This window comes from Macaca fascicularis, chromosome 1 (genome assembly GCF_037993035.2).
Source record: "Macaca fascicularis isolate 582-1 chromosome 1, T2T-MFA8v1.1".
NCBI classification, from domain to species: domain Eukaryota; kingdom Metazoa; phylum Chordata; class Mammalia; order Primates; family Cercopithecidae; genus Macaca; species Macaca fascicularis.
The window spans coordinates 5,928,925-5,942,012 of NC_088375.1; the positions used below are offsets into that span (position 1 = coordinate 5,928,925).

General features: G+C 38.5%; 1 protein-coding gene across 38 annotated transcripts in view; it reads right to left on the reverse strand.

Moving 5' to 3' along the window:
- SDCCAG8 (SHH signaling and ciliogenesis regulator SDCCAG8) overlaps positions 1-13,088 on the reverse strand; it is a 250,336-nt gene that overhangs the window by 211,331 nt on the left and 25,917 nt on the right. For 34 of the 38 annotated variants that reach the window (XR_012433004.1, XR_012433027.1, XR_012432919.1 and 31 more), the window contains exons 5-6: positions 11,292-11,417; positions 4,024-4,152 (exon numbers count right to left, since the gene is read on the reverse strand). Coding sequence is in view for 21 of the 38 variants with exons in the window: in XM_074036184.1 (XP_073892285.1) it covers positions 4,024-4,152; positions 11,292-11,417 (255 nt within the window). In the remaining 17 variants the exon portion in view is untranslated. The remainder of the gene's footprint in view (positions 1-4,023; positions 4,153-11,291; positions 11,418-13,088) is intronic. The other 4 variants (XM_074036211.1, XM_074035971.1, XM_074035741.1 and 1 more) reach the window with 1 other exon arrangement.

Here is a 13,088-nt window from a genome sequence, read left to right on the forward strand (position 1 = left end):
AGTTCACCAGAAAAATCGACAATACTATATGGTCGATAAGGACATGGAGCAAACGTATCACTCATATACTACTGGTAGAAGTGTAAACTGATAAAACCCCCTTGGAAGGTTGTCATTACCTACTCAAGTTGAACACAGACATATCCTGAGACCAAAAATTCTACTCCAACATACATATGCAGCCTAAATTTGTGTAACACACACCAGTAGGTGAAAGAATGTTCATAGCGACACTGCTCACAATAGCTGCAAACCGGAAACAACACAAATGTTCCCTGACAGTGGATGGATAAAGTCATATGTTCATATAGCAGACCCACCAAAGAAAATGAACAAAGTTCAGCCAATGCGACAACATGGATGAATCTAACAAATATAATGGTGGACAGAAGAAGCCAGATACAAAAGAATACATACTCTACAATTCCACTTACATAACATTGAAAAAAGAGAACTTAAAATGTTTAAGGATGCATACTTGGGTATTTTTCAGAAAATTCAGGATAGTGATTAGCTTTAAAGGCACGAAGGAGCAGTAACCAGCAGGAAGCATAAAGTGGTGATAATTACATAGGTGTTCATTTACAGATAAATCATTGAGCTGTAAATTTTTGTTTTGTGTACTTTACTGAATGTTATGTTAAATTACATAACATTAGAAAATATAAAGGAGGAGGGTATAGTCAACCAATGTCCACGTTACACAGAGCGGCTACAAGGTTTATAGCAATGAGAACTGATAGCTGGAAGAAGAGCAGTTGGGGTGGACTATAGGGGGCGAAACTCAACTGAAGCATACTGAAACAAGAATGGGAGGGAAAGAAGTGGAGACATAAACATAGACAACTGCTTGGAAACGTTTTGGTATGAAAAGGAGAACAAAGATGAAAGGTGATAGTTGGAAGTGAATGTAGGGTCAGGAGAATATATTTTGGGTTTGTTTGCTTTATGGGAGCTATTAAAGAACGCACTCTGCTAAGAATAAAGCATTGGCCGGGCGTGGTGGCTCAAACCTGCAATCCCAGCAGTTTGCAAGGCTGAGGACGGTGGATCACTTGAGGCCGGGAGTTTGAGACTAGATTGGGCAGCATGGCGAAACCCCATTTCTGCCAAAAATACAAAAATTAGCCAGGTGTGGTAGCGCATGACTGTAGTCTCAGCTACTCGGGTGGCTGAGGCAGGAGAATTGCTTGAACCCAGGAGACGGAGGTTGCAGTGAGCTGAGATTGCACCACTGCACTCCAGCCTGGATGACAGAGCTAGACCCCGTCTCAAAACACTAAATTAAATAAAAAGAATAAACCACTGAGAGGGAAAAGATACAAGAGAAAGAAAAGTGCAAGGATGAAACCCTTGAAAAAAGTGAAAAACATCTGTGACGTAGAGCACACAAATGCAGAAATGGACCTTTGTCACAAACAGAGAAAATAGATGAGTCTCCAACAATCATAAACACAGTGCTAGGGGGAGGCATGAAAGAGAAAGGAATTCTAATGCAGAAAAGGGAAGAGAGAAGGCACGCTATTCCGGAAAGCAGAATGTGGGAGGGCATTTCAACTACACCCTGAAGGCTGGAAACATTTCCATAGGTAGAGAGTAAGAAGGGAACATTTTGGGGAGGGAGGGCTGCATAAACCAAAGCCAGTTCTTCAAAGAGAAATGAAAGTGGATTATAAATTTATGAAGTAGCAACTGGAGAGTGGTCTGCATGCCTACAGATAAGATTTGTAACAGGAGAAGAGTGAGGCTGGGCGCAGTGGCTCACGCCTGTAATCCCAACACTTTGGGAGGTCAAGGTGGGTGGATTACGAGGTCAGGAGTTCAAGACCAGCCTGGCCAACATATTGAAACCCTGTCTCTTTCCTAAAAATACAAAAATTAGCCGGGCATGGTGGAGCACGCCTGTAGTCCCAGCTACTTTGGAGGCTAAGGCAGAAGAATTGCTTGAACCCGGGAGGCGGAGGTTGTGGTGAGCTGAGATGGCACCACTGCACTCCAGCCTGGGTGACAGAGCAAGACTCCATCTCAAAAAGAAACAAAAAACAAAAGACAGGAGAAGAGTGTGAAACTAGTCTCGAACGTTAGTTTGACAGAAATTGTGGATAACTTGAGACATTGGTCTTTATCCTACGGGCATTAAATAGCTACTGTAAATTACTCAGGGAAGGAAAAAAAGATATAATTTACTTAGTCTTTCCAATTTTCTTTTTTGAAGAAGGGTACTCTTTCCCAAGTAGAATGAAGCTTGGATTAGGGACTAAGACAGGGGAGGGCGACTGGACAGAAAGAACCTTTAGAAAACTAGTAACATCTGTGGATGATAACGAGAACCTGAACTATGATTCACTGTATCTTCCTCTGGAACATTCCATTTACAGTGCTAATCTCACACTTTCATCATTGTTGATCAACTCTGACATGTCACATTTAATGCAAAGAAAACTTCAGGTTACCAAAAGAAGAATAAAGTTCTGTTAAATACATCAAAGGATTGAAAAGTATTATTTGGTCTTAAAATAGAATTGTTTTTGACACCTTGGGAAATTAGGACATTCAAAAGCAGCTGTGTGTACAGGGGAATTTACAAAGTCACAGTATGCCTAGGAAAGATACACTCTCGGAAACATTCTGAGAAGACCGTAAGCTTTCACCTATGGCTGATCCCTAGGCTCAGAGCAAGCCTGGTTAAATGGGAAAAGAATGTCCCAGCACAGAGCCAATCTGAAAACACTGGGAGAGGTGGGCTGTTCTCTCTCTCTCTCCCCACCTCGCCTCCACCTTTGGAGGGGAGTGGGGGGTATTTGTTTTCAGCTCTGGGAATTCAAGGAAATCCCTGTCAAACATTAGCTGAACATGAGCTAATAGAACGCAGACTTCAATAATCACACATGACATGGAATAGTCTTCGCAAAAATAGTTTGAAAAAGTCTCAACACAAAAGGACTACTACAGCCTTCAATAGTAAAATAAGACAGCAAATCCTAGGAAAGAAGGAGTTAAAGATTTCCAGAGTAATCACATGATAGTGAAATGCTCAATTTTCAACAACAAAATAACGAGGAATACAAGGAAACAGGAAAACATGCTCACTCAAAGGAATGGAATAAGCTGACAGAAACTATGCTTGAGAAACCACAGACATCAGACTTACTGGGAAAGACTTTTAAATGACTGTCTTAAATACACTCAAAAAGCCAAGAGACAAACATGGACAAACAACTAAAGAAAATCAGGAAAACACATTATAAAAAGAAACCAAACAGAAATTGTGGAGCTAAGAAGTATAACAACTGAAACAAAAAATCTACTAAAGGTGTTAAAGAGCAAATTTGAGTAGGCAGAAAAAAGAATTGGTGAACTTTAAGAAATGACAATTAAAATGATCAAGTCTGAGGAGCAGAAAGAAAAAAGAATGAAGAATAACCATTTGATCCAACAAGTCTATTTCTGGGTATATCCTTAAAATAATTGAAACAGGGTCTCAAACAGATACTTGTATGCCAATGTTCACAGAAGAAATATTCATAACAGTCAAAAGAAACAACCCCAATGTCAGTCAATAGATGAATGGATAAAGTTTGGTAATACACATACAATGGAATATTATTCAGTCTTGAAAAGAAATTTTGACACATGCTACAACAAAAAGAACCTTGAAAATATTATGCTAAGGGAAATAAGCCAGACACAAAAAGACAAGTATTGTTTAATTCCACTTATATCAGATATCTGAAATAGGCAAATTTATAAAGACAGAAAGTTGAATAGAGGTTACCAGGGGTTGGCAGGGAGGGGAATGGAGATATTATTTAATAGGTACAGAGTTTCTTTTTGAGATGATCAAAAACTTCTGAAAACAGATAACGGTAAGATTAACATTATGAACGTAGTTATTACAGATAAACTGCACACTTAAAATGGTTATAATAGTAAATTTTGTTATATATATTTTACCAGAATAAAAAAAAGTACAAAAGAGAAAAAGAAAAAAGATGTATCAGAGAAAAGCACCCAAATACTCACCAGTTCTAGCTGCTCACCAGCAGATGCAGCTTTGCCAATATCTGCATTGTCATGGGAATATGGTCTTTTGGCAGTTTCACCCACCCCAGAATCTTCACCTGTTGTAATCCAAGAATTCTGCACGTTTCCCTAAAACAAAATGTGCCAGTAATTGCAACTGAATTCAACTTTAAATAAACATGCATACTTTACCAATAGAATACCGATTCTTTTTTTTTTTTTAAATAAAACGTTATTAGAAATCTTGATCTTAAATTTAGACATTGAGAATTAAATTCCAGGGGAGTCAATCTTTCTCAAACTATAAATAAGAAATAGAGTGGTTCCACTGTTTAATTTAACATTTCTTTTTCATAATCTATATGGCCAAAAATCTTAAATCAAAAGACATGACATTTAGAGACAAAAAACATAGATTTAAGACCCTACGCTGCTGATCACTAGTTAACTGATGTTGGAAAATCACAAAACTCTCTACTTTAGCTTAGTTTTTTCAGCCTAATGTGCATCATAGGGTTAACATCAAGATCCAATAAGGTACTATGTCTAGAAACCTTCTAGAGTCATTAATTTAGAGTCATTCATTTATTCTTTGGTTATATGTGCAAAATTGAGAAAAAGGCATAAGCACAAAACTTCATGTGACTAAAATCCAGGAATCTCTGAATATTTTTAACCTCTGTAGGAAAATGTTGTAAGATCTATAACACTGCATTTCAATCTGTTTCCAGGCATTAAGAGCAACTATTTATTTGCCTCATAACCCAAATTCATGCTCCCCAATAAAAACTGAGTATCTAACATTAGGGTATAAAATGCCAGCTGAAAGAGTATTCACAACCATAGGCCTAATTCAATAATTTGATAAGATTACTCCCTGTCAGACATAGAAAAGATCTTAGAAATCAACCAAGCCAAACTCTCACTTAATAGACACGGAAGAGAGAGAGCAAAATGATTGCGATTGCTAGTACTGGGCTAAGCAGCCATGTTTCACACACATGGTTTTATCATTCTACTCTGCCTTCCACTTCCTCCTGCCAGTAGTCTCCTCTCTTCCTGAGAAAATGAAAACTGACTGATTTTGCTACCATAGGGTAAAGCAAACTAGCATCTGGAATTAGGACAGATGATTATGGACGGAGTATATGAAATCATGAGGAACAGAAGTTGCTACGTTCTGTTCTGGATTCCTACTATGAACAAAGGCATTCAAGTCTCCAAAATTAGGGTGACCAGCCACATCCTTTGATTTCTGGAGCCCTCTAGGAACTCTGGCACAATCAAAGCTAATACATTACATTGAATTCACATATGGTTCAAATATGTACCTTTCTCTGTCCAAATATAAACCATTCAAGAAAGAAAAAGATCTTTTGCATCCAACAGCAGCTGGTAGAATTTGTTTCCTCTCTAAATATAGTTTCGTTTTTGAAATAAAACCAAGAGATTAACAAACAAATTATGACATTGGTACAGAGAAAGCGAAATGCAGTGTCTTAGATTTGATGCTGAAGTGGGACATTGGCTTTCTTCTTGGAAGTGTGACTCTTCGTTGTATATGGTTGTGAATACCGATTCTTATCTAGAGAAAAAGCATATGCTTCTACACTACAGGATCTCCATGGTGATAAGAGTATCTTTTGGTATGCTATTAAGATGAGTGGTGGCTGGAGTCCATGATTAGAAGATTAGAACTTGTGGCCCCACTCTCCCACCTCAAGCGGGGAAAGGACTGGAGATTGACTTAATCACCAACAGCCAGTGATTTAACCAATCATGCCTATGTAATAAAACCTCCATAAAAATCTTATATGATGAAGTTCAGAGAATTTCTGCATTGGTGAATGCATCCACATGCCAAGAGGGTGGTGTACCCAAACTCCACAGACAGAAGCTCTTCTACCTGGGACCAGCCTGGACCTGTGCCTCTTCAATTGGCTATTCATTTATATCCTTTATATAATAATAAAACAGTAATAGCAAGTAGAGTGTTTCCCTGAATTTTGCGAGCCATTATAGAAAATTATCACAAATTATTGTAGGAACCCCCAATTTACAAACAAATCAGACAGAATTGTGGATAACCAACAGACCTACTATTTGCAGTTGGTATCTAAAGTAGCAGGTAGTCATGTGGGACTGAGTCCTTTACCTGTGGGTCTGATACTAACTGTGTAGTGAGTGTCAGAATTGAATTGAATCACTGGACACCTAGTTGGTATCGACAGAGAAATGGAGAATGGCCAGGTGTAGGAGACAACAGTCCCAAACATTTGGTGTCAGAAGCGTTATGAGCAAAAGGAACAGTTTTTTCCCTTCAATGTCCTATATTATTCTGATCTTCTGCCTTTCCGAAAGATAAATATTTATCTTTAGTAAAAAGAAACAGTGCATGTGCAGTGATAAACAGAGTTGACATGCAGCCTGCATGCCAGGGATTCAAAAAGGAAGAAGAGTAGGCACTGTGACAAGCCACAGAAAGGTGTACTATCCCAAGGAAGCAGTCGCTACTCAATTCCAGTCAATCATCGCCATGTGGGAGTGAAAATTCATATTACCAGATACCTGGTCCTTCATATGAAACATTATTAAATACTGGCTCAAAATTTATCAAACAAACCAAACATGCCTGAGTTGAATTTAGTGTACCCATTGTTAGTTGCAACCTCTGTCACCCTCTCAACATTCAATGTAGTAAGCAGCCCAACGATCTGGGGAATTCATGTGCACAAGAAGGATTAAAATACTTATATTAATTTAATCCAACAAATAATTATTGAACACTTGCTAAGGGCCAAAGGATATGGTAGTAGTCACAAGAGAGGACAGGTCCCCAAACACTGAACTATACTGCAGTGTCACATCATGCTAGAATGTGGTAAACTACATTCACCTAAAGTAGTACTCTGAATTCTATTTCATATTCTTCTGGAAGTTCAGTTTAGTGCAAACATTTGTGTAACACCTACGGTGTTCAGACACTGTGCTAAGAGCTTGGAGGACAAAAATGAGCAACATCAATCTTAGCTCCAAGGAGTTTACAGTTTAATAAGGGAGACACACAGCTAGGCAGGTCCTTTCAATATAATAATGTGAGTGCTAGGCTAAAGGTGTGCACAGGGGCCTCTGCCAAAACACAGGAGGGATACTAAGGGCACCCAGCAATCCAAGGAAGGTTTTCTAGAAAAAAATTGACACTGGTGTGATACGTTGAAGGATGAGTAAGGGTAAGCTAGATGGAAAGGGCATTCTAAGAAGAGAGAACCTCACGACAAATGTCACAGGGGTATGGAATAGCATGGTGCCTGCAGGGAGGTCTTAGACAATTCAACATTACTAGAGGTCAAAATATAAGGTGATGAATGTCAGAAGATGAAGCTACAGAATCAAGTAAGGGACTTGAGAGTATACCACACCATGGAATGAGTCTGCACTTGATTCTCCAGGCAGGGCCAAATCCCCTAAGATATTATTGCATTTAAAGTTGTTTTTGAGATCAGTGAAGGAGGGTGGTACTAATGTTCTATGGAGAAACTGGAGGAAGCATGGAGACCACAGATTGCTGACTTACGATATAAAATATTATCATTCTTTGGAAAGAAGTGCTAGTCTAATGGATATTTTGTTCTTTCACACATAGCTTTAAAAAACTTGAATGCTACTTAACCAAGATTTTTTTTTTAAATCTAAGTACGTTAAATCCCTGAAGATCATTCAAGACCTTTGATTTCTTAACTGGACGGGGTGGGGGGTGGTGGTAAGAAAGGGGATGAAAACAAACATGAAAAAAAATTGGCCCAGAAATTTTCTCCTTAAAAAAAAAAATCCTAGATCTTTAAAGGAGGACACATGACAAAATGTCGAATAAATAACTTGTTTTTGTATTATTGTGATTTTGTGAACTCTAGAGAAAACTTTCCATGAGGAAATATTTTATGAGAAGGGAAAGTGATGAAAAATCAGGACAGCAATGAAATATACTTTGAATGGCTTGCTTCTTTAACTTCTAGGTCAAAAACTAGACCAAAAGTTGAAAGTCTTGCAGGCTACCATCCAGGTCCAGGGCTACAAGCAGGAGACAATAAAAAGGAGGTTCCTCTCTTTTCTGCCAGGGAAAACTTCTATCCTCTGCAAACAAAGATGGTTTGGTTCACTGTCGACGAGCTCTTCCTAATTTACGCAGAAAAGCCATATAATTTAAGGTTCTACTGGGTGTATTTAGAGATTTAGACAGTCCTGAGTTTGAGTCCCTGCTTTGCCATTATCTAGCTCTGTGACATTAGGCCAATTACTTAGGTTACTTAACAGTTGTGTACCTTAATTTACGCCTCTGAAAACAGAGATAATAACACCCGCCTTGTGTGGCTACCGCAAATCTGAAGTAATATAATGTAAATAAAGTGTTTGATGCAGTGCTTGGCACATTATAACCATGTAGTCATCAATAAACGTTAGTTATTACTGTATGTGATGGTTAATACTGACTGTCAACTTAATTGGATTGAAGGATGCAAAGGATAGATCCTGGGTATGTCTGTGAGGGTGCTGCCAAAGGAGATTAACATTTGAGTCAGTGGGCTGGGGAAGGCAGACCCACCCTTAATCTGGGTGAGCACCATCTAATCAGCTGCCAGCAAATACAAAGCAGGCAGAAAAACGTGAAAAGGCTAGACTGGCTTAGCCTCCCAGCCTACATCTTTCTCCCGTGCTGGATGCTTCCTGTCCTTGTACATCAGACTCCAGGTTCTTCAGCTTGGAGACTCGGACTGGCTTCCCTTGCTCCTCAGCTTGCAGACGGCCTATTGTGGGACTTTGTGATTATGTGAGTTAATACTACTTAGTAAACTCCCCTTTATACATATCTATCCTATTAGTTCTGTCCTTTGAGAGAACCCTGACTAATAAACCATATAAATGTTTCAATTATCTTTTTTAAAAGGCATTATGAAACACTGAAAATCTATGGTGAAATCAGCAAATTTAAATACAGCAAGGGAAGATTTAGCATCAATATTTTAATTGACTCATTACAAAAACCCCATCCCCCCAAAAGAAGGTATTTCTTGACTTTTTTTATATTTAAGATATCCTAAACACTTTTATTCATGTTATAACTTCTGCCACAGCACAATGCACATGTTGCTGAAATGTCTTGTTTTTTGTTCATCTTGTTTTTATTGAGGCAAGGTCTCACTCACTGTTGCCAAGGCTGGGGTGCAGTGGCGTGATCAGGGCTCACTGCAGCCTTGACCTCCTGGGATCCTTTGACCTCAGTCTCCAAAGTAGCTGGGACCACAGGTGTGCACCAGCATGCTTGGCAATTTTTTTTATTTTTTTTATTTTTTGGAGAGATGGAATCTCACTATGTTGCCCAGGCTGGTCTGGAACTCTTGGGCTCAAGTGATCCATCCACTCACATGATCATCCTTCCAAACTGCTGAAATTGCATGCATAAGACGCTGTATCTGGCCTTGAAATGTTTCAATTCACTTACTCAGGTAAAATGTGGGGGTAACAATTCGACAACAACAAATAACAGGAGACTAACATTAAAATAGATATCAAGGTCATCTGGCATATCTGCAGTAATCATTTCAATATCTGCATTACATTTAGCTCACATGAATGTTTAAAAAAACAACAAAACCTCTCTAAAACCTTATCCTTCCTATGATTCTGACTGTAGTTTTGTTTAGCACATTTTCTTTGCTCATGCAGCAAGGCATGTGTGCTCTTACCATCATTTCCTTCCCCTTTTGCATTACTCATTTCTCTTGCCCTCTGATTCACTCGTCTGCCTAATTTCCTTTCTCACTTCACTTCCCTTTCTTCCACTTCTTGGCCGTTATATAAATACTGAAGACTATGAATAATTGAATCACTGCTTGCTAAGTGACTACATATTTGGAAGAAAAGCAAATGAATATTTTTAAAATAAGCTACTTCTAAGTATTTCATATATGGTGATATCTTCTTCAAATTGACATTAAAATAATAAGCAACTAAGATGGAATTTTTACCATTAATAATTATATAAATCTTCAGGAAAAAGTTATATAGTGAGGAGAAGAGAATTGATCACAAACTTAAATGCAACTGCAGAAAATTAAACTGAAATACTAATTAGCCCACTTCATTTATCAGAGTTAATACACTCCTATACTTCTCAATAGCAGACTCTAACATATACAACTCCAGGATTAAAAACAAGCTATCAATTCAGGTTACAAAAAAAAAAAAAAGACTTCAAAAACGAAAATTAGAGGATATCTCAGTCAAACATCAAGACTTTCATGTTTTCTTAACAGCTGATTTACTAATGACGACAAAGTCAAAACCACCAAAGTAAACTGCAAAGTGAAGCTGGAATAGGCAAGCATGAAAACTTCCGCGTGGAAAGTAGCATTTGTCTCAAAAAGCAGAAGCAGCTGTGACTATATCTTACAGAAAAACAGTTTTAAAAAGTTTAAGACAAAAGTACTCTGATAAGTCGTAAGAAAGTGGTTTAAGCACCATTTAAAAGTCACCACAATAATTCTCTGTCACAGAATTATAGGGATAATCTGACTCAACGTTCTTCAAACTCTGGGCCACTGACATTAGAATCACTTAGGCAACTTGATAAAAGTTTAGATTCCCAGGGGCCAACCAGACCAAGTGAATCAGACTCACAGGGCCTGGAGTCCAGGAATTTGCATTGCAAACTCCTGGTATATGTTAATCTTCTCAAAATAACAATAAAGAAATAAAGGACATACGGGATTAAGCTATGTAAAGCCTTCTAAAATTACTTGCTAAACACCAGCCTTCTTAGGGACAATGGGAAGACTAACATTTTGATTCTTGGACCCTAAGGCCAATGTTCTTTCTGCTATATCATGCTGCTAATTAGACTTCTCAGATTTCAGATATCAAGGACAATTTAGAGAAATCCAGCACAAATCTAAGCTAAGGTTCTGAATGGTTTCTAGACTCAGCAAAGTCCTTCCTGTATAACACATTTCCTGCTTTCAGACCTGCTCTTTCCATATGGTAAGGCAGAAATGGTACGCTCAGGAAACCATAGCAAATATTACAAGATCATTTCACTTGAGAATTCATTCTACCACAGTGAAATCTGGTATTTGAAGTCTCAAACAAATACTAACATAGTACTTTGGCCACACTTCAAGGAGAAAAACTAAGCAGCTAAGAAGGCGGGGAGAGAGGGCAGAAGGGAATATTCACACTAAATAAAATGTATGATTTTTTAAAAGAATGCTCACAGATGCATCCAGAAGTGTTTGTTCCCTTAGTGTCTCCTCCTGTCTTTGAGATTTCAGCTCTTGCTGGAGGCTTTCATTTTCAAGCACAACTGCTTGTATTTTATTTTTCAATCCAGAGAGTTCCTCCTATAATAAGCAACATCAAATACATTAAGCATTATTAAGCAGTGTTTTTATTTGTTGATTAGAGGACCAGCATGATATAAAGTATGGAAGACTTATGTTCTCCTTTTCCTGAAATATAATTATATTTAGACAAACAAGGCAACCTAAATATTAGCTAGATACCAAAGAGAAGGCTAAGGTATATAGTAATGGGCCTGCTGGTGGCATATCACAAAAGTGTGTCGTTTCTGACAATTTCCTTTTCTCCAAGGAATCAAGGCTCAAAGAAAAGTCTTAATTAAAAGAGTTATCCAAGAGATTTTAAAGAAGTAGACTCTGAAAAATGAGTTAAGACATATTATGACTAATGATCAAATACCATCAACTTGTTAAAAACTGATGGAAGATTAAATAGAGGGAGGCTCTGAGACAGAAAGGCATAGACAGGCGTGATGATTACCTATGAAATGGTAGCCAGATAGGAGAGAATTATAGTAAAACATTTCATGGAGAATTCTGAAAGAGTATTTCCTTGGCCTCACAGGATGTAATGTAAAGAATTAACAAATGAATAACAATTAAAATTACAGGATGTAACATAAGAAATTACAGGTCAACAATAATTAGAATAGCTATTGAGTGGACCTCAGTCGCTGGAAAAACAATTCAATAACATCAATATATCAATCATATAATACGTAACCTAATATTCATTACTAGTGTAATCACAAGCTATTGTACAACATGTGAAAATTCCCCTCAATTATTATTATTTTTAAACCCAAAGCTATACTAAAAGCTGAAATTAAAAAAATATTGTGGACTTTCATTTTTCAGTCTGGAATGTAATGAGCTTGGAACAGCTCACTCCCATCTTCACAACAGGAAAAACGTTGAACAAACTGGAAATCAACAACTCTTCTTAGATTCATCAGATAATTGAAGTCACAGGGAAAACTGCTGCCCCAAAATTGACGAGACGAGTGGTCGCTGAGACACAGAATTTACAGGAGGAAATCAGAAACCTCTGGAGGAGGTAGAAAATCTAAACTGTAATTGATGACTTGCTGGAAGCTCAGTGTCAACAAGTTTGAGAGTTAAAAATTCCGGGCTGGGCGCAGTGGCTTAGGGCTGTAATCCCAGCACTTTCGGAGGCCAAGGTGGGCGGAGTACAAGGTCAGGGGTTCAAGACCAGCCTGGCCAATATGATGAAACCCCATCTCTACTAAAAATACAAAAACTAGCCGGGTGTGGTGGCGGCGCCTGTAGTCCCAGCCACTCGGAGGCTGAGGCAGGAGAATGGCTTGATCCTGGGAGGTCGAGGTTTCAGCGAGCCGAGATCACGCCACTGCCCTCCAGCCTGGGTGACAGAGCAAGACTCCGTCTCAAAATAAATAAATAAATAAATAAATTCCAGGAAGACCCAGTCATAGGAGGACTGCCCTGCTTCCCCAGTTTTATCTCCAGGACAGTGCCAGATTTTCACAGTAAAAACTAGAGAAAAATCCCCTTATGCAACCTAAAGAAAGAAGAAAAGCAGCCAGTTTGAAATATGCTCAGCACGTTGTGTTCCTTGTCACAGGCCTGACTCGAGGGAAACGACTTTACCGGAGCCGAACTGACTGGGGGGCTGCCGTCACCTAACTGGCCTAAATAAAGAAATCCAGCTCCAGCCCCCTCTTGCATTCAGTG